The following is a 24,019-nucleotide window of genomic DNA, read 5'->3' on the forward strand; positions in this document are numbered from 1 at the left end:
AAGGTTAATCAGAGTTTGTCCTTCTTTTCAATGCGAGTCTTCCTTTTGGTGATTGGTCAATGATTGACTGCGACTGCTGCTTCAGGGTGACACGGGTGATGACATCACGCTCTTCATCGCCACTGTCGTCCTCATCTGTTAACAGAAAAGACACGCAGGTGTAATTTTAAATTAAAATATAAAGTCAATTATAACATAAAAAGATGAAATTAAAACAAAAAGTTATAGAAAGAAAATCATAATTGTGACAAAACATTTAGACTTTTTATCTCATAATTATGACTTGGTATTTCACCAAAGCATGATTTTTATCTTATGTGGCAGAAATGAGATTCCATGGTGATATGAGCTAGTGTCTCACCATCAGAAGAGTCCTGTTTCTGGGCCTCATGGAACTGAATGCACGTGTTATCCTGGGGCAGATTTGCTGCTATCTCGGCAAGGAACTGCAAAGGGGCATGAAATAAACAACATATTAGTAATATTAGTAAGTGTTATTTTACAACTTCCAAAAAAGTAAAATATGACATATATTCCTAAAGTAAACAAAACAGTCAATGTCTCACTAGTTACAAATCTTCAACAAGCCCAAATACAATAACAGCAACTTGACTAATCATTGTTCCTCACCTCCTCTTCCTCTATCTCCTTCAGGATGGTTGCCAGATCTACTGTAGTTCCTCCTTCAGCAGCATCAGTTTCTGCTCAGCCTCAGACATCAGCTGCAGTGTTTGTTCTTCTGAGTCTGGAGGCAGCTGTGGTGTCGGACCCTTCATCTGCCAGAGACCGAGAGGAATGCTCAGACATTTCATGCACGCATCGTTTGAATGTAAAAACACTTGCATTTTAGTCTGGGACTCGGCTTAAGCCTTGTCTGTGAAACCAGGGGGTTTATGTATTTGACAAGATTCATTAGTACCAGTGGTATGTGCTGAAGTTTGTCACTGAGGCGCTTCACTCCTGCTTTGACAGTGTTGAGTGTATGTTTGAGTCCGTCCAGACGATCTTTAGCTGCATCACGGCGCTGCTGCGTCTGCTCAAGCTGCTGCTGAAGCTCACAAACCTGTTGGCTGCTAAACAACCAAACACAAGCACAGAAGAGAATTAGAGAGCTGACTGAGGACAATAATGTTGTTATTATTCAGTCACAATAACAGAGCATGTGAAGTGATATCATAGCACTATTATTCACACGGTCTACAATGTCTGCTCTTACCTTGAGAGTTCAGTTTCTCCTGAGTGTTTCATATCCTGAAGCTGAGTTTGAAGTGCATTCCTCTCTTCCTTCAGTTGAAGCAGCATTCTCTCATTTTCTGCCTTCATCTTCTCCAAATGTTCCTGTGTTTTTCCCTGAGAGATAAACCGGCCCACTATTTCCTATTACAAAAGAAATCAGGAATACACATTGCTTAACACAAGAACAGAATTAACATTGCTTAAAGGTGAACTAAGTAACTTTTTTTACCTTAACTGAACAGCTTCGGAGTCATTGGAATGGTTATATTACTTATTTCGGGTTGAATGGTGGTCGTGAGCGGAAAATACGCACTTGCAACTTTGGGGAGGAAGTCTCGCGTGATATCAGGTCTCGCGATGTAAACAATTGCTTTACGGCCAAAAGAAATCTGCTAAAATGCCGTCATTATTGCGCTCCCTCACGCTGTTCGAACCCGAATGAAGAAGACGTTTTAAAGAATGCCCCATCTGCTTTGATGTCGTTGATCTGCTAGCCTCTGGTGTCTGAGAATAGCCAACGAGTTTTTACAACAATGTTGTCAAATATCTATTCCGAAGCTGTGGGGGGAGCTCTAGAGAGAAACCTGCGAGCAAAAAGCGAGAATACAGCGAAGAAATTCCGAAGTTACTGAATGCAGCTTTAACAAGGAGTAATCTATATAACTGTAAGCAGGGCGGCCTACGAACTACTGTGTGAGTCTTGAAGCTGAACTTCTGCTGATGAAACTGCAAACTATCTTCAGTAAAACTTTTCTTCAATTCATTATAATTCTGACTCCGGGGTCTTCTTTCAAACATCTGGTCCTTGTGTCCTAAGCTGTTATCCCCTAACACACTGAAAGCAGTTGAATGTTGTCTGTCCTCACCCGTGGGTCTGTGACTCCAGTGGCCTCTTTGATTTGCTGGAAAGCTTCCTCAAAAGGAGAGATGGCCTCCACTTCTTCTCCTGCGCTGGCACTGCTCTGGGCCTCGCTGATCAGCTCATCGGGGAGCTATTTTTCAACATTGATAATAATAAGAAAAGTAACTTGAGCACCAAATCCATATTAGAATGATTTCTGAAGAATCATGTGACATTGAAGACTGTATAAGATGCTGAAAATATAGCTTTGCATCACAGGAATAAATTATATACTTAAATAGAAGTTATTTTAAATTGTAATAATATATTTCACAATATTACTGTATTTCTCATCAAATAAATGCAGCTTTGGTGAGCATAAGAGACTTTACAATATCGTAATTATTCCAAGCTTTTGACCGGTAGTGTATATACTTATAAATAGTTGAATTGTCTATTTTATTTGTGTGTTGTGAGCTTTGCAGCATGCTAACACCAAGCTCTATTAACATCGAGTCCAGTCTCCTGTGCACTTCACATGAGAAGTGCTATTAGTATGACACACATATTTTTATGCTTATTAGAGTATTACATTGTTAGCTGAAGAATGATGGATGATGCTCGCTCTTCTCTTCATCCTCTCTGCCTGAGCAATCCTCTTCTCCTCCTGCTTCTTGTAGCGGGAGAGGATTTTCTCTCGCTCTCTGTACACCTGCTCCTCCTGAAGCTGCAGCTCAGACTGGACACACACACACACACACACACGCACACACACACACACCTTAATGAAATGAGGCATTTATAGAACGCTCTCCCCTCAACCACCACCAGTGTGCAGCATCCACTGTCAGAACAATGGCGCCAGTGCGCTCACCACACACCAGCTATAGGTGGAGAGGAGAGAGAGTGATAAAGCCAATTGAAAGCATGAGGATTCTTATTAGTAGGCCATGATTGATAAAGGCCAATGGAGGGAGTTTGGGCAGGACACCGGAGTTACACCCCTACCCTTTACGAGAAGCATTACTTGCACAACCTTTACCATGGCACACTGACACGCATGCTTGCTTTATTATCTCATTAAAATACATTTTAATCATTTATTAAACGCTTTGTCTTTACCATGGCTGCATCCTTTGAGGATTGAGCGTCACTGTTGATGACCTGCAGTTTTTTGAGCACTTGTGTCTGCCGGTGGATCTCTGCCTCCGTCCTGTCCAGCTGTGGCTGAAATGTAAGACTGTCCTCCTGAAGAAACAAATAAGAAAATAATTTAAAATGTTTATTTACCATGCTGTTCAAAAGATTGGGGTCGCTAAGAGTTTTAATCTTAAAGGGATTGTTCACCCAAACTCTGTCATTATTTACTCACCCTCATGTGGCTCCAAACCCAGAAGACTTTCGTTCATCTTCGGAACACAAATGAAGACATTTTTCTGTCCCTCCACTGACAGCCTATGCAACTACCACTTTCAAGCCCCAGAAAGGGAGTAAGTAATCATTAAAGTAATCCATGTGTCTCCAGTGGTTTATCCGCAACTTAACGAAGAGACACGAGTGCTTTGTTTGCGCAAAAAAAACACAATTTACCACTTTATTTACAAAATATAAATCTCCATTGCGCGTTCACGAGAGCACCGTGGCACATGTGTGTTGTGTTGACGCAAAAGCAGACGTTGTTGCATGAACGCATGCTGGAGATTAATATTTTGTAAATAAGGTGGTAAATTATGTTTATATTTTTGCAAACAAAGCACTCTTTAATATGTTTAATAGATTACTTTAATGATGTCTTTAGTACCTTTCTGGGGCTTGAAAGTGGTAGTTGCGTAGCTGTCAATGGAGGGACAGAAAGCTCTCAGATTTCATAAAAAAGATCTTCATTTGTGTTCAGAAGATGAAGAGTAATTAATGACAGAATTTTAAATTTTAGCTGAACTAACCCTTTAATGAAAGAAGTCTCTTATGCTCACCTGTACAATTTAAAATGACATTTTTATTTTTATCTATTTTATAATGTAATTTTTTCCTGTGATCAAAGCTGAATTTTCAGCAGCCATTCCTCTTGGCTTGTGTCACATGACCCTTCCGAAATCATTCTAATATGCTGATTTGGTGCTCAAGAAACCTTTCTTATTATTATAAGAATAAGAATATATTTTGAATGGTATGGATGAGTGTCATTGGATACATTGGATTGCTTAAATTTTCCCCATCACATATATGGGGTATCATATTATAATACACATCTGTGTGGGTTTATGTGTGTGTGCTGTGTCAGTCTGTACATGAATCCAGTTCATCTGTTCTTTCTCAGATACCTGTAGTTGGTCCTTCACTTTGAGGTATTCTCGCATTATGTTCTCTGCTTCATGATGTTTCAACTGCACTTTCTGCAATCGGTTTTCCAGAATCCGAAATTTCTATAAAACAAGCACACAAGTTCATTCATTTTCTTGCTTGAACTAACATATTTAGAAAGACTTGAGAGAAGGAAGAAGAGAATTTACACAGGAAGAATGACCACTTAGGGAAACTTATGGCAGAGTTCCCTTCTTTACTCTAATCAGGGTTCCCACACCTTGGTTAACTTCAAATTCAAGGACTTAATGTGGGGACACATTTCAAGTGAGAGCAAGGTTACATCGTGTTACCTTGTAAGATACATTGTTACAGTTTTTTTTTGTGTCAAACAACTATGCAAAAAAACTTTTTTTGGCCATATGACAGAGATCAGATATTCTATTTGTTGTATTTCTGATTTGCATAAAACTGAAGAATATTCGGTACATCCTATACTGTATTCTAAAATGATCTGATATTAACTTTTGCATGAAACGTTGAGGTACCATCGTTGTAGTTTGGTGCGAAAGCACTTAACGGGAAACACTTAACGTAACGCGAAAACGCGCGTAACTAACGTAAATCAAGTAAGCTAGTATGCTCTGGCATAGGCCACGAATTGTTGGCGAAATAACACATTAGCGGACTTGAGGGAATAATATGGAATTTTTTCCAGAAAACTTCTTGCACAAAATAAATTCAAGCACTTTTAAGGACCTGTATCTATGCATGTTTGTTTTCAAAAACTTTCCAGGGCCTTGAATTTTTTTTTTTCAGATTCACAAACTTTCAAGGATTTCAAGGACCCGTGGGAACCCTGTCTAATTCTCATTATGATGTGCAAAAAATAAAATAAAAAAAAAATAAAAAAATATTCGGATTCTCGTGAATTGTTTAGATTGTATAATAATAATGGTGATAATAAAACTGTGGGCATGGTTTTGGACAGGACAATTTTCTTTTTTCCCAGGAGAAACTGGGACAAAAATGATTTGACTGGAAAAAAGGCTCAATATACTTTTTTTCCTTTTGATTTTGGGAGGAAACCTGGACGATTCTTTAATTGTAAGATTCACCAGTGTTCATTCAAAATGCACAGAAAAAAAGACAGTTTCTACCTTTTCCTCGTCTAGTTCCTGGTTGTCAGGCAGAGGGCTTCTGCTCTGGGGCTTCATGCTCTCGTACTGGAGCTTCAACTCCTCCAAACGCTGCCTCTGTGTGTAAGTGGTGTGTTTCATAGCATTCAGCTTCTTCGTTTTATCACACACCTCCTTCTCCAGCACCGTCCGAGATGACTGCACAACAAAAATGACTGTCACCCACAACTGATATGCAGGTGATTCTGTAACCACGGGCAATTTAACTGGATAGTACAAGTGAAAGAAGTGACAAAAGGTTTTTAAATAACTGATATAAAGGTTAATTTAACCCCACCTTAACAGACATGTTCCTGAATGATGCATTCTCCATCCCACGGTCTTGAAAAACATCCTTGATTACTTGTTCCTCTCCCTGGACAACCATGACCAAGATATGCATCAAATACAGCTATAACGTGACTTAAATGATATGGATATGTTTTAACAATGTAATGTGTGTGTGTGTGTGTTCATAATGTCTGACCTCAGCCAGTTTCTTGAGCAGGTTTTCATTCTCATGTCTCAGCTGAAGGATGGTTTCTCTGTTCTTCTCGATGACAGACTGAGAGCTTTCGAAATACGCGCTTCTTTCTCTCTCTAGTGGACAGAGAGAAACATTCAGCGGCCATGCAAAGTTGGGTGTAATGTCATGCAATATTAACTTTCTGTAGACAATTTTACTGAGCTCTTTATTCAATTTAACCCATTTACTCCTAAAACGCCTATAAAAACCTTTTTTTTTAAATTTAGATAAATCGGAAGCTATTGTTTTTGGCCCCTCCGGAAATAGACGACAATATTCACCTAACCTTGATCTTTTAAACTTTACTATTTCATCAAAAGTTCGCAATTTAGGTGTGGTAATGGATAACGACTTACAATTTGATAGGCAAATTGCCTCGGTAGTGGGCTCTAGTTTTTTTTCATCTTCGCTCTTTTTCCAAAATTAAATCTTTCCTATCTAATGCTTCTCTAGAAGTTGCTATTCACGCCTTTATAACATCCAGGCTAGATTATGGCAACTCTCTGTATTATGGGGTTTCTAAGAGTCAAATCTCTCGATTACAAATTGTTCAGAATGCAGCAGCACATTTCTTGAAGGGAGGTAAAAAATGTGATCATGTGACACCGCTTCTGAGACCCCACTGGTTATCTGTTCAATATAGAATCGACTACAAAATTACTACTAGTCTATATATCCTTAAGTAATCTTGCACCAGCTTATTTATCGGATTTACTTCACCCAAATCGAGAATTGACCCTTCGCTAAGCCAAGCGTTATTTTACAACTTCCAAAAAAGTAAAATGACATATTCCTAAAGTAAACAAAACAGTCAATGTTTCACTAGTTACAAATCTTCAACAAGCCCAAATACAATAACAGCAACTTGACTAATCATTGTTCCTCACCTCCTCTTCCTCTATCTCCTTCAGGATGGTTGCCAGATCTTTGCCCTGTAGTTCCTCCTTCAGCAGCATCAGTTTCTGCTCAGCCTCAGACATCAGCTGCAGTGTTTGTTCTTCTGAGTCTGGAGGCAGCTGTGGTGTCGGACCCTTCATCTGCCAGAGACCAAGAGGAATGCTCAGACATTTCATGCATGCATCGTTTGAATGTAAAAACATTTCCTTAATCACTTACTACAGAGAAAACATCCCTGGACACTTTAATGAATTTTTCTTATGCAGCTTCTACTCAATTTTACAAAAAAACAAAAAAAACAATTCTAATACACTACCTACGCTATGTATCAGTCTCTGACGCACGTTCACGAGAGCACCACGTGTGTGGTGATGACGCAGCAGCTGGTGTTCTGACATATAACCTACAAGCAGAGGAAGATGCACGGCGAGGTCGCGCATGCGTCGTGGTGCTCTCGTGAACGCGTGTCGGAGACTGATACAGAAGGGAAGAAATTATTGAATAAAGTTGACATTTTGTTTTTTTTTGGTGCACAGAAAGTATTCTCACCGCTTCATAAAATTAAAGGGATGGTTCGGAGTAAATTCAACCTAGGGTCCTATGCACCATGACCTCAAGCCAAACACGCCCCCAGAAGCTTTTTTTTTTTTCCTTGGTCGAACATTATTAAAGTTAAAGCTTATTAAGGATATCAGCCGAATGGCCTAGTGCGGGAGCTAATGGATCAAGGTTAATCAGAGTTTGTTCTTCTTTTCAATGCGAGTCTTCCTTTTGGTGATTGGTCAATGATTGACTGCGACTGCTGCTTCAGGGTGACACGGGTGATGACATCACTCTCTTCATCGCCACTGTCGTCCTCATCTGTAGACAGAAAAGACATGCAGGTGTGTAAGGTGTGTCTCAGCTCTGTCTGCTAAACGTAATAGTTCTGTTATTGTTCCCTGTACATATGGATCAACAGCATTCATAGTTCCCATGTACCAGTAGGCCAGTCTCTCAGTCACACACACACAATCACACGTAAATGTGATCTGGCCTTTGAGACATTAACAAAACCACCACCACTCTGTACAACAGAAGAGTGAGCTTTAACTTCCACACAGTGTACAGATTGAGGAATGGAACTAAATCAGAAGAGCACAGGTGAACATCTTGATAAGAGGGAGCTTTTGAACTGTGTACATCGAAAAACACATGGCCGTTCCTGGTCAAGAGCTTTCCAAGTTCACAAACCAGTGATCACTGGTGCAAAATGAAAATCAGAGTGCCCAAGATAAAGAAGTATAATGGGGGAAAAAGGTTTAAACACATACAGTATGCCAGGTTCTTAGATATACTGTATGTAATCTTTGTATCCGTGTTGATTTCAAATGGCTTTATGTTCAACAAGTTGTTTTAAAGGTACAATATGCAAGAATTTTGCATAAAAATATCCCATAATCTCAAGGCCAGTGTTATATATTTTGTTAAGTTGATTACTTACAATATCCCAAATGTTTCCAACTATTTTTAAATCGTGAGAAAATTGCGATTTTAACCAAGGAAACAGGGCGTTAGAGCAGGGGGGAGCTGGGAGTCGCCAGTCAATTGCGTCATATCCGCGTTACCCTCGGTTTCCGCTCGTACTGCGTGGAGTCCTGCACAAATGCGGAAGTTGTAGTTGTAGCGTCTATCAAGCAACAGACGTTAGCTTGTTTCTTGCAGTCGTTATGGAACACAATTATTCTTTACCGATTGCAGCTGGTTCTGTCGACAAAGTATGCTTAATTTTATATTTTCCTAATGTAGCATTCGGTAATAGTTATGTTTATGTAAGGGAAGTATTATTGCTTTAGATTTGTGTTTAGTTTATTGACATTGTTTATCACGTCTGGTGTTTATGGCCATGCAAATAAATATAGCATGTGTTATACATAAAGATTAATCAGTATTTTGGCAAATGATGTGGGTATGTTCAAATGTACTTTTACAACAATTGTTTAGAACACGTAAAACTGCGCCGCGTTATCACAACAATGAATTAGACATACAGTAACATCTATGATAACCAATATAGTATTAAACCTTACTTTTCTTGTGGTTAATTCATTTTAATGAAATAAAAGTGTGATGAGGTTCAAGAGTCAGGAAGGAAGAAGACAGGGGTCGGCGTGACTGGGACTCGTACTTTATTAAAATAAAACAAAACAAACAAAAGTCGCACACAACGCGCATTCACCGTGGCAACCGCGGCGGCTCAAAACAGTTCAAAAATGAGAGCTCAGATCCACCGGTTTTCTTTCTCTGCGTCCAATTTTCTCTTCAGTCTCTCTCTCGTTCAAGCGCGCGGCTTAAAAGCGGTCTCTCCACGCCGATCACAGCAATAAGACACAGGTGTTCGTCATTTGCACTTGACCTACTTGCTCGTCTCTTCTCTCTCCCATTTCAGACCGCGCTGAACAACGCCCCCCTCGCCACAAAAAGCATGTCATTATAAAAAAAGAACTTAGCCTCATCCATTAACATGATTTTAGATTCCCATCTGACTGATTTACATCCACGGTGGAGTTTAAAACGACAGTTCCCATCATTCCACGCTCCTTCACATCGTCATCAAGCTACGCCGTTGTTGTTTGGAATGTAGCGCCCTCTAGCGGCAGAAAATTATTGCATATTGTAGCTTTAATGTAACAAATGTCATGTGGTGTAACCATCAAGTAAAAACTAATAGCATATTTTCTTTATACCTTGATGAATGATAAAATATATTTTTCAAGCTAAAAATAATTTTAAAAAAAGATCAAGTAGGATTTTTTTACCATATAAATACCCTGAAATGTGTGACTTCACGCCCCAAAAAGCTTAATTCAGATATAGGATACATGTATGAAGCCCATTTCTGCCATAAAACAATAATTATGAGATAAGAAGTCAATTATGGCACACAAATTTAAATTGTCAGGAAAAGTCACAATTACTAAAAGTTTAAATTAAAATATAAAAAGTCAATTATAACCAGTGTTGGGAACGTTACTTTAAAAAAGTAATTAGTTATAGTTACTCACTACTTGTTCCAAAAAGTAACTGAGTTAGTAACTGAATTACTCTATAATAAAAGTAACTCGTTACCAGGGAAAGTAACTATTTGCGTTACTGTAAAAAAAAGTTGCTATATGTCAAAGAATTTGGATTTCTTTGAGCAGTTTTTAAGTCAGTTGAAATGAGTAGAACAGACAGGTGTTTGTACATAACTTTCAATATTTATTGCACGTCGACAGACAGCAAGAGGTTTATCCTGCACTTCAAGCATGATCTTTGTAAGAAAAGTAAACAGTTACACCATATAAAGTGCATTTAACTCTGCAAATTAAATCAACCTCTCTCAACTTTTTATTAAAAGTTTTATTAATAAAGTAAAGGCATTGGACCAGTTTATTTGTAGTGCACTGACTGTGCACATTATATAAGATTAATAAATTTGTTTTCCTTAAAATTTTAATTAGCAGTAACTTAAACACTTTTTGATGTTTGAACGCCTCACACACACACACACGCACGCACACAAATGTAAACACTTTGAGACTTTTCGATCGCGCACGCGCCTCTCTTTCTCTCTCTCTCTCTCTCTCTCACACACACACACACACACACACAAATGTAAACACTTTGCAACTTTTCGATCGCGCCCGCGCCTCTCTCTCTCTCTCTCTCTCTCTCTCTCGGTTCAATACGAATACATGTACCGTTCCACCCCTAGTTCTTGCCTTTGACCTCAATGAATTTGAAGTAGTGCTTATATCTCCACCTTGAAAATGCCAACTTTTCATCGGATTGCTCCTGACTCGCCATCTCTGCTGCTTCATCGAATCTCTGTTTAGCTGGTGTGTGTGTGTGTGTGTGGCGCGTGTGCTGGCATGTGTGTAAAAACACTGGCTCTGATTGGCTACCATGAAACACATGACCCTGCCTTAGCCAATCATAATCGCTTACCTTGTTATTAACCCACCTCCTCAATCGCTGTGCGAGCCAGGGGTGCGTTCGGATTACACAGTTTATTCAATCAATGCATAGTAACGCACCGCATTTAACGTTCAGTAATGTTAACGGCGTTGTAACGACGGGAATAGTAATTAGTTAGATTACCCCGTTACTGAAAAAATAACGTCGTTACCTAACGCCGTTCTTTTAAACGGCGTTATTCCAAACACTGATTATAACATAAAAAGATGAAATTAAAACACAAAGTTATAGAAAGAAAATCATAATTGTGACAAAACATTTAGACTTTTTATCTCATAATTATGACTTGGTATTTCACCAAAGCATGATTTTTTTTCTTATGTGGCAGAAATGAGATTCCATGGTGATATGAGCTAGTGTCTCACCATCAGAAGAGTCCTGTTTCTGGGCCTCATGGAACTGAATGCATGTGTTATCCTGGGGCAGATTTGCTGCTATCTCGGCAAGGAACTGCAAAGGGACATGAAATAAACAACATATTAATACTAGTGCAAAAATGCCCGTGCAAAAGTTTTTGTGTGCAAAATCATTTTTTGTGTGTGTTTTTAGTAATTGTTGGTTTGGTGTGTTTGAGTGCTCATTGTTACAATTACACAGCAAAAGTTCAGTGACTTTTTTTATTTGTGCATGGTAGAAAGCAAATACTGATACTGACATAATGACATACAATAAATGTGGAACACTGAACTACACGATTCAGGGAGCAGGCTACACAGTGAACTCCAAGCTACTTAAGCTCCACTGCTTTCTTCATCCCTCTCTGTGAAAAAAGCCAGTGTGTGCTTCTTTTACCGATATTTTTTGCATTTCTAATCCAAACAATGTCAAACTTGGCACTGCACTTACTCGTGCCCATAGCGAGACACCTGTCAAGTTTGAAATCCATCGGACTAACGGTTCGAGAGATATGCGAATAACACACACAGAGTGATGGATGATGCTCGCTCTTCTCTTCATCCTCTCTGCCTGAGCAATCCTCTTCTCTCGCTCTCTTCGCTCTCTGTACACCTGCTCCTCCTGAAGCTGCAGCTCAGACTAGGGATGCAACGATACCATTTTTTCAGAACCGATCCGATACCAAAAATTCTGAGTATCGGCCGATACCGATCCGTACCGATACCAGCGCAGTTTTTTTTTAATCAAGTAGAATTTCTATAACTCTGTGTTGAACTGATAATAAGAACTGAAAAAAGAAAAACAACAACAAAAAATATATGATCATAATCTGACATAAATGCTATTATAAACTAGTGGATAATTCAGCAGTAAAATTTAGTCTAGAAAAATTACGAGTGCACAATAATTGTATAAAATTTGAACATTTTGTGAAAAAAAATGTTTAGTGGGGAACAAATTAGAGACAATAAGTGTAACACTAAATCTGGTAAAACTTTACACATTGCTCTTTGTATTGTTGTAAAATACATTCATGAAAACCAACAACAAAAATCAAAAATATAAATTATTTCATAGCCTACAATAAAATTGAGACATTTTTTAAATGTATAGCACAGCTGTTTAATGAGGTAGCAACATAATAGATAGGACAGAACAAGAACGGCTATTGATATTGTTTCATTGCGTCACTGTATTATGATATGAAAGGCTCCAATACAGAGCGGCACAAAGCGCTTATGCGCATCCCGAGCGCAGAATGATGCGCTTGAAGCAACATGAGTCACAGCGCGCAGCGCGTCGAGTCCGCATTGAAAAGTTTATAGCACAAAGAAAATACATATTGATGCGTAGTGTATTGTACAGTATCTATCTATGCAAAAGTCTATTCAGCATTTTCTTTTAACAGTTTTAAATTTCAGTTACTGTGCGCGTGAAGAACAAATAGTGCTCTGACTTTACTCCAGTGTTGTGATCTAACAGACACCCGGTAGAAAGTAACATGATTAAGGTACAGCAATAAAGTCCAGCAAGATAGAGTTGTTTTATGCGAAACCATAGACCTTTATCTACAGATCAAGTATTATAATAGTAACACTGAATCATCTTGGAGAGAGTTTCATTGTGTTAACTGTTGTAACCGAACGCGATGCGCTGTTTGAATGAAGAATGACTGACAGCGCAGCTGAGGGAAACGTTTACGGGATCTTGAATTTAACGACTTAAATATTAATTTATATCTCACATTATACTATATAATGGCTTCAGAACACTTATAATATTGTGCACGAAAACTTATGGTGCTTTATAATGTTTGTGTGCCTTTTGTGGGGCTTAACAATAACACTGAATAGTATACGCACAATATCGGATTTGGAGTGGCCTTGTCTGACCGATACCCGATCCGCCAAAAATGGCAGTATCGGAGCCGATACCGATACTGAGTATCGGATCGGTGCATCCCTAGCTCAGACTGGACACACACACACACACACACACACACACACACACACCTTAATGAAATAAGGCATTTATAGAGCGCTCTCCCCTCAACCACCACCAGTGTGCAGCATCCACTGTCAGAACAATGGCGCCAGTGCGCTCACCACACACCAGCTATAGGTGGAGAGGAGAGAGTGATAAAGCCAATTGAAAGCATGAGGATTCTTATTAGTAGGCCATGATTGATAAAGGACACCGGAGTTACACCCCTACCCTTTACGAGAAGCATTACTTGCACAACCTTTACCATGGCACACTGACACGCATGCTTGCTTTATTAACTCATTAAAATACATTTTAATCATTTATTAAATGCTTTGTCTTTACCATGGCTGCATCCTTTGAGGATTGAGCGTCACTGTTGATGACCTGCAGTTTTTTGAGCACTTGTGTCTGCCGGTGGATCTCTGCCTCCGTCCTGTCCAGCTGTGGCTGAAATGTAAGACTGTCCTCCTGAAGAAACAAATAAGAGGATAATCATAAATGTTTATTTACCATGCTGTTCAAAAGATTGGGGTCGCTAAGAGTTTTACTCTTAAAGGGATTGTTCACCCAAACTCTGTCATTATTTACTCACCCTCGTGTGGCTCCAAACCCAGAAGACTTTCGTTCATCTTCGGAACACAAATGAAGATATTTTTCTGTCCCTCCACTGACAGCCTATGCAACTACCACTTTCAAGCCCCAGAAAGGGAGTAAGTAATCATTAAAGTAATCCATGTGTCTCCAGTGGTTTATCCGCAACTTAACGAAGCAACACGAGTGCTTTGTTTGCGCAAAAAAACACAATTTACCACTTTATTTACAAAATATAAATCTCCATTGCGCGTTCACGAGAGCACCGTGGCACATGTGTGTTGTGTTGAGGCAAAAGCAGACGTTGTTGCATGAACGCATGCTGGAGATTAATATTTTGTAAATAAGGTGGTAAATTGTTTTTCGGGGGGGTTTTGCAAACAAAGCACTCTTTAATATGTTTAATAGATTACTTTAATGATGTCTTTAGTACCTTTCTGGGGCTTGAAAGTGGTAGTTGCGCAGCTGTCAGTGGAGGGACAGAAAGCTCTCAGATTTCATAAAAAAGATCTTCATTTGTGTTCAGAAGATGAAGAGTAATTAATGACAGAATTTTAAATTTTAGCTGAACTAACCCTTTAATGAAAGAAGTCTCTTATGCTCACCTGTACAATTTAAAATAACTTTTCTATTTTTATCTATTTTATAATGTAATTTTTTCCTGTGATCAAAGCTGAATTTTCAGCAGCCATTCCTCTTGGCTTGTGTCACATGACCCTTCCGAAATCATTCTAATATGCTGATTTGGTGCTCAAGAAACCTTTCTTATTATTATAAGAATAAGAATATATTTTGAATGGTATGGATGAGTGTCATTGGATACATTGGATTGCTTAAATTTTCCCCATCACATATATGGGGTATCATGCTTTATAATACACATCTGTGTGGGTTTATGTGTGTGTGCTGTGTCAGTCTGTACATGAATCCAGTTCATCTGTTCTTTCTCAGATACCTGTAGTTGGTCCTTCACTTTGAGGTATTCTCGCATTATGTTCTCTGCTTCATGATGTTCAGCTGCACTTTCTGCAATCGGTTTTCCAGAATGCGCAATTTCTATAAAACAAGCACACAAGCTCATTCATTTTCTTGCTTGAACTAACATATTTAGAAAGACTTGAGAGAAGGAAGAAGAGAATTTACACAGGAAGAATGACCACTTAGGGAAACTTATGGCAGAGTTACCTTCTTTACTCTAATTCTCATTATGATGTGCAAAAAAATCTGATTCTCGTGAATTGTTTAGATTGTATAATAATAATGGTGGTGATAAAACTGTGGGCATTTTTTAAATTACAGTAAGGAGAAATTGGGACAAAAATGATTTGACTGGAAAAAAGGCTCAATATTCTTACTGCTTTTTTTCCTTTTGATTTTGGGAGGAAACCTGGACGATTCTTTAATTGTAAGATTCACCAGTGTTCATTCAAAATGCACAGAAAAAAAGACAGTTTCTACCTTTTCCTCGTCTAGTTCCTGGTTGTCAGGCAGAGGGCTTCTGCTCTGGGGCTTCATGCTCTCGTACTGGAGCTTCAACTCCTCCAAACGCTGCCTCTGTGTGTCAGTGGTGTGTTTCATAGCATTCAGCTTCTTCGTTTTATCACACACCTCCTTCTCCAGCACCGTCCGAGATGACTGCACAACAAAAATGACTGACACCCACAACTGATATGCAGGTGATTCTGTAACCACGGGCAATTTAACTGGATAGTACAAGTGAAAGAAGTGACAAAAGGTTTTAAATAACTGATATAAAGGTTAATTTAACCCCACCTTAACAGACATGTTCCTGAATGATGCATTCTCCATCCCACGGTCTTGAAAAACATCCTTGATTACTTGTTCCTCTCCCTGGACAACCATGACCAAGATATGCATCAAATACAGCTATAACGTGACTTAAATGATATGGATATGCCTGATATGCAGGTGATTCTGTAACCACGGGCAATTTAACTTTGGTGATTGGTCAAACGGGGCACCCTTCAATGCTTCCAGGACAGTGGAGATGTCCCAGATTGGCACAGAGGTGGGGTAGCGGAGGGTTTGGCCTCATTGCCCATTTAAGGAAGCGCATGATGAGGTCGTTCCTTCCTAGTGATTGTCCGGCCACAAGAGCGTGAGATGATGTTCTTTAATTGTAAGATTCACCAGTGTTCATTCAAAATGCACAGAAAAAAAGACAGTTTCTACCTTTTCCTCGTCTAGTTCCTGGTTGTCAGGCAGAGGGCTTCTGCTCTGGGGCTTCATGCTCTCGTACTGGAGCTTCAACTCCTCCAAACGCTGCCTCTGTGTGTCAGTGGTGTGTTTCATAGCATTCAGCTTCTTCGTTTTATCACACACCTCCTTCTCCAGCACCGTCCGAGATGACTGCACAACAAAAATGACTGACACCCACAACTGATATGCAGGTGATTCTGTAACCACGGGCAATTTAACTGGATAGTACAAGTGAAAGAAGTGACAAAAGGTTTTAAATAACTGATATAAAGGTTAATTTAACCCCACCTTAACAGACATGTTCCTGAATGATGCATTCTCCATCCCACGGTCTTGAAAAACATCCTTGATTACTTGTTCCTCTCCCTGGACAACCATGACCAAGATATGCATCAAATACAGCTATAACGTGACTTAAATGATATGGATATGCCTGATATGCAGGTGATTCTGTAACCACGGGCAATTTAACTTTGGTGATTGGTCAAACGGGGCACCCTTCAATGCTTCCAGGACAGTGGAGATGTCCCAGATTGGCACAGAGGTGGGGTAGCGGAGGGTTTGGCCTCATTGCCCATTTAAGGAAGCGCATGATGAGGTCGTTCCTTCCTAGTGATTGTCCGGCCACAAGAGCGTGAGATGATGTTCTTTAATTGTAAGATTCACCAGTGTTCATTCAAAATGCACAGAAAAAAAGACAGTTTCTACCTTTTCCTCGTCTAGTTCCTGGTTGTCAGGCAGAGGGCTTCTGCTCTGGGGCTTCATGCTCTCGTACTGGAGCTTCAACTCCTCCAAACGCTGCCTCTGTGTGTCAGTGGTGTGTTTCATAGCATTCAGCTTCTTCGTTTTATCACACACCTCCTTCTCCAGCACCGTCCGAGATGACTGCACAACAAAAATGACTGACACCCACAACTGATATGCAGGTGATTCTGTAACCACGGGCAATTTAACTGGATAGTACAAGTGAAAGAAGTGACAAAAGGTTTTAAATAACTGATATAAAGGTTAATTTAACCCCACCTTAACAGACATGTTCCTGAATGATGCATTCTCCATCCCACGGTCTTGAAAAACATCCTTGATTACTTGTTCCTCTCCCTGGACAACCATGACCAAGATATGCATCAAATACAGCTATAACGTGACTTAAATGATATGGATATGCCTGATATGCAGGTGATTCTGTAACCACGGGCAATTTAACTTTGGTGATTGGTCAAACGGGGCACCCTTCAATGCTTCCAGGACAGTGGAGATGTCCCAGATTGGCACAGAGGTGGGGTAGCGGAGGGTTTGGCCTCATTGCCCATTTAAGGAAGCGCATGATGAGGTCGTTCCTTCCTAGTGATTGTCCGGCCACAAGAGCGTGAGATGATGTTCTTTAATTGTAAGATTCACCAGTGTTCATTCAAAATGCACAGAAAAAAAGACAGTTTCTACCTTTTCCTCGTCTAGTTCCTGGTTGTCAGGCAGAGGGCTTCTGCTCTGGGGCTTCATGCTCTCGTACTGGAGCTTCAACTCCTCCAAACGCTGCCTCTGTGTGTCAGTGGTGTGTTTCATAGCATTCAGCTTCTTCGTTTTATCACACACCTCCTTCTCCAGCACCGTCCGAGATGACTGCACAACAAAAATGACTGACACCCACAACTGATATGCAGGTGATTCTGTAACCACGGGCAATTTAACTGGATAGTACAAGTGAAAGAAGTGACAAAAGGTTTTAAATAACTGATATAAAGGTTAATTTAACCCCACCTTAACAGACATGTTCCTGAATGATGCATTCTCCATCCCACGGTCTTGAAAAACATCCTTGATTACTTGTTCCTCTCCCTGGACAACCATGACCAAGATATGCATCAAATACAGCTATAACGTGACTTAAATGATATGGATATGCCTGATATGCAGGTGATTCTGTAACCACGGGCAATTTAACTTTGGTGATTGGTCAAACGGGGCACCCTTCAATGCTTCCAGGACAGTGGAGATGTCCCAGATTGGCACAGAGGTGGGGTAGCGGAGGGTTTGGCCTCATTGCCCATTTAAGGAAGCGCATGATGAGGTCGTTCCTTCCTAGTGATTGTCCGGCCACAAGAGCGTGAGATGATGTTATGGCCCTGGTTACTCACTTTAGTGCGGGCGCTAATGGATCAAGGTTAATCAGAGTTTGTCCTTCTTTTCAATGCGAGTCTTCCTTTTGGTGATTGGTCAATGATTGACTGCGACTGCTGCTTCAGGGTGACACGGGTGATGACATCACGCTCTTCATCGCCACTGTCGTCCTCATCTGTTAACAGAAAAGACACGCAGGTGTAATTTTAAATTAAAATATAAAGTCAATTATAACATAAAAAGATGAAATTAAAACAAAAAGTTATAGAAAGAAAATCATAATTGTGACAAAACATTTAGACTTTTTATCTCATAATTATGACTTGGTATTTCACCAAAGCATGATTTTTATCTTATGTGGCAGAAATGAGATTCCATGGTGATATGAGCTAGTGTCTCACCATCAGAAGAGTCCTGTTTCTGGGCCTCATGGAACTGAATGCACGTGTTATCCTGGGGCAGATTTGCTGCTATCTCGGCAAGGAACTGCAAAGGGGCATGAAATAAACAACATATTAGTAATATTAGTAAGTGTTATTTTACAACTTCCAAAAAAGTAAAATATGACATATATTCCTAAAGTAAACAAAACAGTCAATGTCTCACTAGTTACAAATCTTCAACAAGCCCAAATACAATAACAGCAACTTGACTAATCATTGTTCCTCACCTCCTCTTCCTCTATCTCCTTCAGGATGGTTGCCAGATCTACTGTAGTTCCTCCTTCAGCAGCATCAGTTTCTGCTCAGCCTCAGACATCAGCTGCAGTGTTTGTTCTTCTGAGTCTGGAGGCAGCTGTGGTGTCGGACCCTTCATCTGCCAGAGACCGAGAGGAATGCTCAGACATTTCATGCATGCATCGTTTGAATGTAAAAACACTTGCATTTTAGTCTGGGACTCGGCTTAAGCCTTGTCTGTGAAACCAGGGGGTTTATGTATTTGACAAGATTCATTAGTACCAGTGGTATGTGCTGAAGTTTGTCACTGAGGTGCTTCACTCCTGCTTTGACAGTGTTGAGTGTATGTTTGAGTCCGTCCAGACGATCTTTAGCTGCATCACGGCGCTGCTGCGTCTGCTCAAGCTGCTGCTGAAGCTCACAAACCTGTTGGCTGCTAAACAAGCAAACACAAGCACAGAAGAGAATTAGAGAGCTGACTGAGGACAATAATGTTGTTATTATTCAGTCACAATAACAGAGCATGTGAAGTGATATCATAGCACTATTATTCACACGGTCTACAATGTCTGCTCTTACCTTGAGAGTTCAGTTTCTCCTGAGTGTTTCATATCCTGAAGCTGAGTTTGAAGTGCATTCCTCTCTTCCTTTAGTTGAAGCAGCATTCTCTCATTTTCTGCCTTCATCTTCTCCAAATGTTCCTGTGTTTTTCCCTGAGAGATAAACCGGCCCACTATTTCCTATTACAAGAGAAATCAGGAATACACATTGCTTAACACAAGAACAGAATTAACATTGCTTAACAAGGAGTAATCTATATAACTGTAAGCGGGGCGGCCTACGAACTCCTGTGTGAGTCTTGAAGCTGAACTTCTGCTCATGAAACTGCAAACTATCTTCAGTAAAACTTTTCTTCAATTCATTACGATTCTGACTCCGGGATCTTCTTTTTTAGTGTATGTTTGAGTCCGTCCAGGAGCTATTTTTCAACATTGATAATAATAATAATAATAATAAGAAGAAGAAAAGTAACTTGAGCACCAAATCCATATTAGAATGATTTCTGAAGAATCATGTGACATTGAAGACTGTATATGATGCTGAAAATATAGCTTTGCATCACAGGCATAAATTATATACTTAAATAGAACAGTTATTTTAAATTGTAATAATATATTTCACAATATTACTGTATTTCTAATCAAATAAATGCAGCTTTGGTGAGCATAAGAGACTTTACAATACCGGTCAAAAGCTTGGAATAATTACGATAGTGTATATGCTTATAAATAGTTGAATTGTCCATTTTGTGTGTTGTGAGCTTTGCAGCATGCTAACACCAAGCTCTATTAACATCGAGATCAGTCTCCTGTGCACTTCACATGAGAAGTGCTATTAGTATGACACACATATTTTTATGCTTATTAGAGTATTACATTGTTAGCTGAAGTGTGATGGATGATGCTCGCTCTTCTCTTTATCCTCTCTGCCTGAGCAATCCTCTTCTCCTCCTGCTTCTTGTAGCGGGAGAGGATTTTCTCTCGCTCTCTGTACACCTGCTCCTCCTGAAGCTGCAGCTCAGACTGGACACACACACACACACACACACACACACACCTTAATGAAATGAGGCATTTATAGAGCGCTCTCCCCTCAACCACCACCGGTGTGCAGCATCCACTGTCAGAACAATGGCGCCAGTGCGCTCACCACACACCAGCTATAGGTGGAGAGGAGAGAGAGTGATAAAGCCAATTGAAAGCATGAGGATTCTTATTAGGCCATGATTGATAAAGGCCAATGGAGGGAGTTTGGGCAGGACACCGGAGTTACACCCCTACCCTTTACGAGAGCACCGTGGCACATGTGTGTTGTGTTGACGCAAAAGCAGACGTTGTTGCATGAACGCATGCCGGAGATTCATATTTTGTACATAAGGTGGTAAATTATGTTTTTTGGGGGGGTTTTGCAAACAAAGCACTCTTTAATATGTTTAATAGATTACTTTAATGATGTCTTTAGTACCTTTCTGGGGCTTGAAAGTGGTAGTTGCGTAGCTGTCAATGGAGGGACAGAAAGCTCTCAGATTTCATAAAAAAGATCTTCATTGGTGTTCAGAAGATGAAGAGTAATTAATGACAGAATTTTACATTTTAGCTGAACTAACCCTTTAACCCTCTGGGGACCAAGCTGTTTTTGGGGTCCTTGAGATGTTCTGACATGCTCTGACATTTGTGCTTTTTTCAGTTATTTATAAACATGATAATGGCAAAGGTGTAAATTCACTCTATATAGCACAAACAGGGCTACCATAATATGCGAGCAACGTGTATGTAGATGTTTGTATTTTTAAGAGAATAATGTTTATGCGTGGTTATTGGAAAAAATTAAAATGAAAGTTGCTGAATTAAGACCACAAAACACATTAAATATGTGTCCACAAGACTTTTGACTAATGGATGTTGTCCCTTTGAGTTCTAGCTTCAAAATTATGTGAAAATAGTCTTGCTTTATCGTTCACAAAAAAAAAAATACCGTATTTTCCGCACTATAAGGCGCACCGGATTATAAGGCGCACCTTCAATGAATGGCCTATTTTAGAACTGTTTTCATATATAGGGCGCACCGGATTATAAGGCGCATAGAATAGAAGATACTGCAGTCAAACGTTTGACTGGGTTTGCGTTATGCAGTGGTCACCAACCTTTTCAAGCCTAAGATCACATCCAAAGTCCAAATGTAAACCAAGATACCTTGTTTATACTCGACGCGTCCGCATGAGCGCAAAGTTAATAAAAAAAAATAATATCCGTCTGCTCGGGCAGATTCGGTTTAACAGCGCGCGCGCCTCTGAATCCGAAGATGCATGACTTTGAGCCGAATCTGCCCGAGCAGACGGATATTAGTAGTACATCTCATCACACCGGCACCCAGTTTGCGTGTCTAAATCAGTTATATGGTCTGGTGTTCAGTCTAAAACAAAACAGTTGCGTCAAGTATAAATGCCTCGTCTGTTTGGGGAGTTGCGCGCGCAGTCAGCGGAGGCTCGCGCTCCGGTGTCAGGCGAAAGTATAAACAAGGTTTAAGTCAGCGGTTGTTTAACAGACGTTAACATAAGGCGCCAGATCCATATATAAGGCGCTCCGGATTATAAGGCGCACTGTCGTTTTTTGAAAAAATTAAAGGCTTTTAAGTGCGCCTTATAGTGCGGAAAATACGGTACATTGATTTAAATGGTGTAAAACAGGTTTTGCTTGGAAAGCCAATATGCGAGGGGGAGGAGTAGTTTACACCTTAGATTACAATGTCCCACCCACTCTGCATAATGACTCTGCATAATTAGCCATTCATTCAGGTGTGACACTGACTGAGCCACAATGCAAGGACAAAAGATGTATTTAGAAGAAGACTTATATTGACCATTTAAGATTTCGCTTACATCTATCTTGTAAATATGTTTTGCTATTTTATTAAAAATGTTACAATTACAACAATAATTACAATTTCAACAATATTTCAAGCGTACTCTTTCTTTGTAAAAAAGAAAAAGAAAAAAGATTATAGGCCTACATTTTATCATATGTATTCATTATTTTGAATATAGCATATATATATTAGGCTTGGCACGATAGTCGGTGTTACCGGTGTTACACGGTGTTCAGTCGCAACACCGGTTTCATCACTTGCCCACCGCAGCACCGCAAAACATTTTTTTTAAAGCAATTAGCTACGCAGTATCCGTATTTTCGGTCACCAGTTGACTAGCGTTATATGATCACGCTCAACCATTCAAGCGCGACAAAACAAGAGACCGCGCTGTAGTCCTGCCTATTACACACACGTGCGCACACACGGAAAAGACGCGCGTCAGTATCGAGTTCTCTTTTCGGCCTTGAACAAAACATAACACAAACAAATTATGCCAAAATGTCCGTTTTGTTGTTGCGTTTTTCATGAATAATAACGAACCCACCATTCAAAACACTGTGGTTGAATCCGAAATCGCGCCCTATACCCTCAAATCGGGCGTTATTGTTCTCAACATGATCTCAAGCAGTGAAAAATAGAGGACACTGACAACGCGCTGAAATACAGGACCGAGCAGGTAATATTTAATATGAAACAAAGTCTTAACTTTCAAATTTGGTCAGTCAAACAAAAATAAAATAGGCCTACCGTTTTTTGGCTCTTTAATGTGTCGTGACAGATTGCCTCAGTTAAAGCCAAGTTCAAATCCACCGAAGTTAATCAATAACTCTTCAGACTGCATTGTCGCACAAAAATGGTGGAATTTGATTGGTCAGATCGCATGTCAATCAAACTCAATACGAATGATGAATTGACGCCATGTAAAAAAAAAAAACAATTACATCACTCTAACACCCCCCACCCCCACGATGAAACCGGTAATACCGGTGTTGTCACAATTCGATTAACCGGTGGGAGAATATTATCACCGTCACATCTCTAATATATATATATATAGTTATATATAACGTTAGATATGAGCAGAAATTGCTAAACAAAAGCTTATTTGATGTGGCAGTTTATTCTACAGTAGCCTAAAAACTGTACCCAAATCTAGTCAACAAGTGACTGACTGTAACGTTGTTTTTATGAAATATTAGGGCATATAAATGCTAATTTGCAGTTTAATACGTTGCTTATACAAATACATTTTATTTCAACATATTCCAGTCGATTTTTACTCATCTCAGTAGGCTATAGCAAAGCAGTTTATTCTTTCACACACAGACGCGCGATTCATATTTAGGCTAAACAGTCTTTACAAATATGTACCCTTCATTCATCTCACAGAAAGGCGAGTCATATTATAGAAAAGCGATTCATCTTTTTGCGGTTTGCATAGGCCTACACTAACGTTATTCCACATCAACACTTGAGAAAAGAAAACAGCCTACCTCACTCCTCAGCGGGATCTGCTCCTCATATCAGGAGATATTGCTCCTCATATCAGCACTGTTCAGAGGAAACTTTTCTCCATAAGGTAGGCTATATTATGCCTCACTCGATTGCAACGCGCTTTGTTTAC

General features: G+C 39.7%; 2 protein-coding genes and 2 pseudogenes across 4 annotated transcripts in view; 1 reads left to right on the top strand and 3 right to left on the bottom strand.

The window, feature by feature from the left end:
* LOC311300695 (uncharacterized protein) overlaps positions 1-24,019 on the top strand; it is a 283,730-nt gene that overhangs the window by 87,746 nt on the left and 171,965 nt on the right. The window lies entirely within an intron of this gene.
* Positions 5-7,119, bottom strand: LOC311301262 (outer dynein arm-docking complex subunit 3-like; annotated as a pseudogene). Its single transcript, XR_014630316.1, has 14 exons — positions 7,113-7,119; positions 6,970-7,026; positions 6,044-6,156; positions 5,855-5,932; positions 5,539-5,715; positions 4,399-4,500; positions 3,200-3,325; positions 2,670-2,816; positions 2,103-2,228; positions 1,217-1,377; positions 920-1,073; positions 631-776; positions 362-446; positions 5-135 (listed from the first exon to the last, which is right to left on the bottom strand). The product of XR_014630316.1 is annotated as an outer dynein arm-docking complex subunit 3-like (transcript).
* On the bottom strand, positions 6,971-18,319 carry LOC311300704 (uncharacterized protein). Its single transcript, XM_084425157.1, has 7 exons — positions 18,307-18,319; positions 15,410-17,791; positions 14,907-15,007; positions 13,703-13,828; positions 11,344-11,428; positions 7,529-7,840; positions 6,971-7,119 (listed from the first exon to the last, which is right to left on the bottom strand). The coding sequence occupies exons 3-6, from the start codon at positions 14,940-14,942 to the stop codon at positions 7,710-7,712; spliced, it is 378 nt and encodes a 125-aa protein (XP_084281283.1). The 5' UTR covers positions 14,943-15,007; positions 15,410-17,791; positions 18,307-18,319; the 3' UTR covers positions 6,971-7,119; positions 7,529-7,709.
* Positions 17,936-24,019, bottom strand: part of LOC311301263 — a 26,892-nt pseudogene continuing 20,808 nt past the window's right edge. The window contains exons 15-20 of the transcript in view: positions 20,403-20,549; positions 19,546-19,706; positions 19,275-19,402; positions 18,960-19,030; positions 18,691-18,775; positions 17,936-18,464 (exon numbers count right to left, since the gene is read on the bottom strand). The product of the transcript in view is annotated as an uncharacterized misc_RNA (transcript). The remainder of the gene's footprint in view (positions 18,465-18,690; positions 18,776-18,959; positions 19,031-19,274; positions 19,403-19,545; positions 19,707-20,402; positions 20,550-24,019) is intronic.

This window comes from Rutilus rutilus (genome assembly GCF_951802725.1).
Source record: "Rutilus rutilus genome assembly, chromosome: 12".
Lineage (NCBI taxonomy): Eukaryota > Metazoa > Chordata > Actinopteri > Cypriniformes > Leuciscidae > Rutilus > Rutilus rutilus.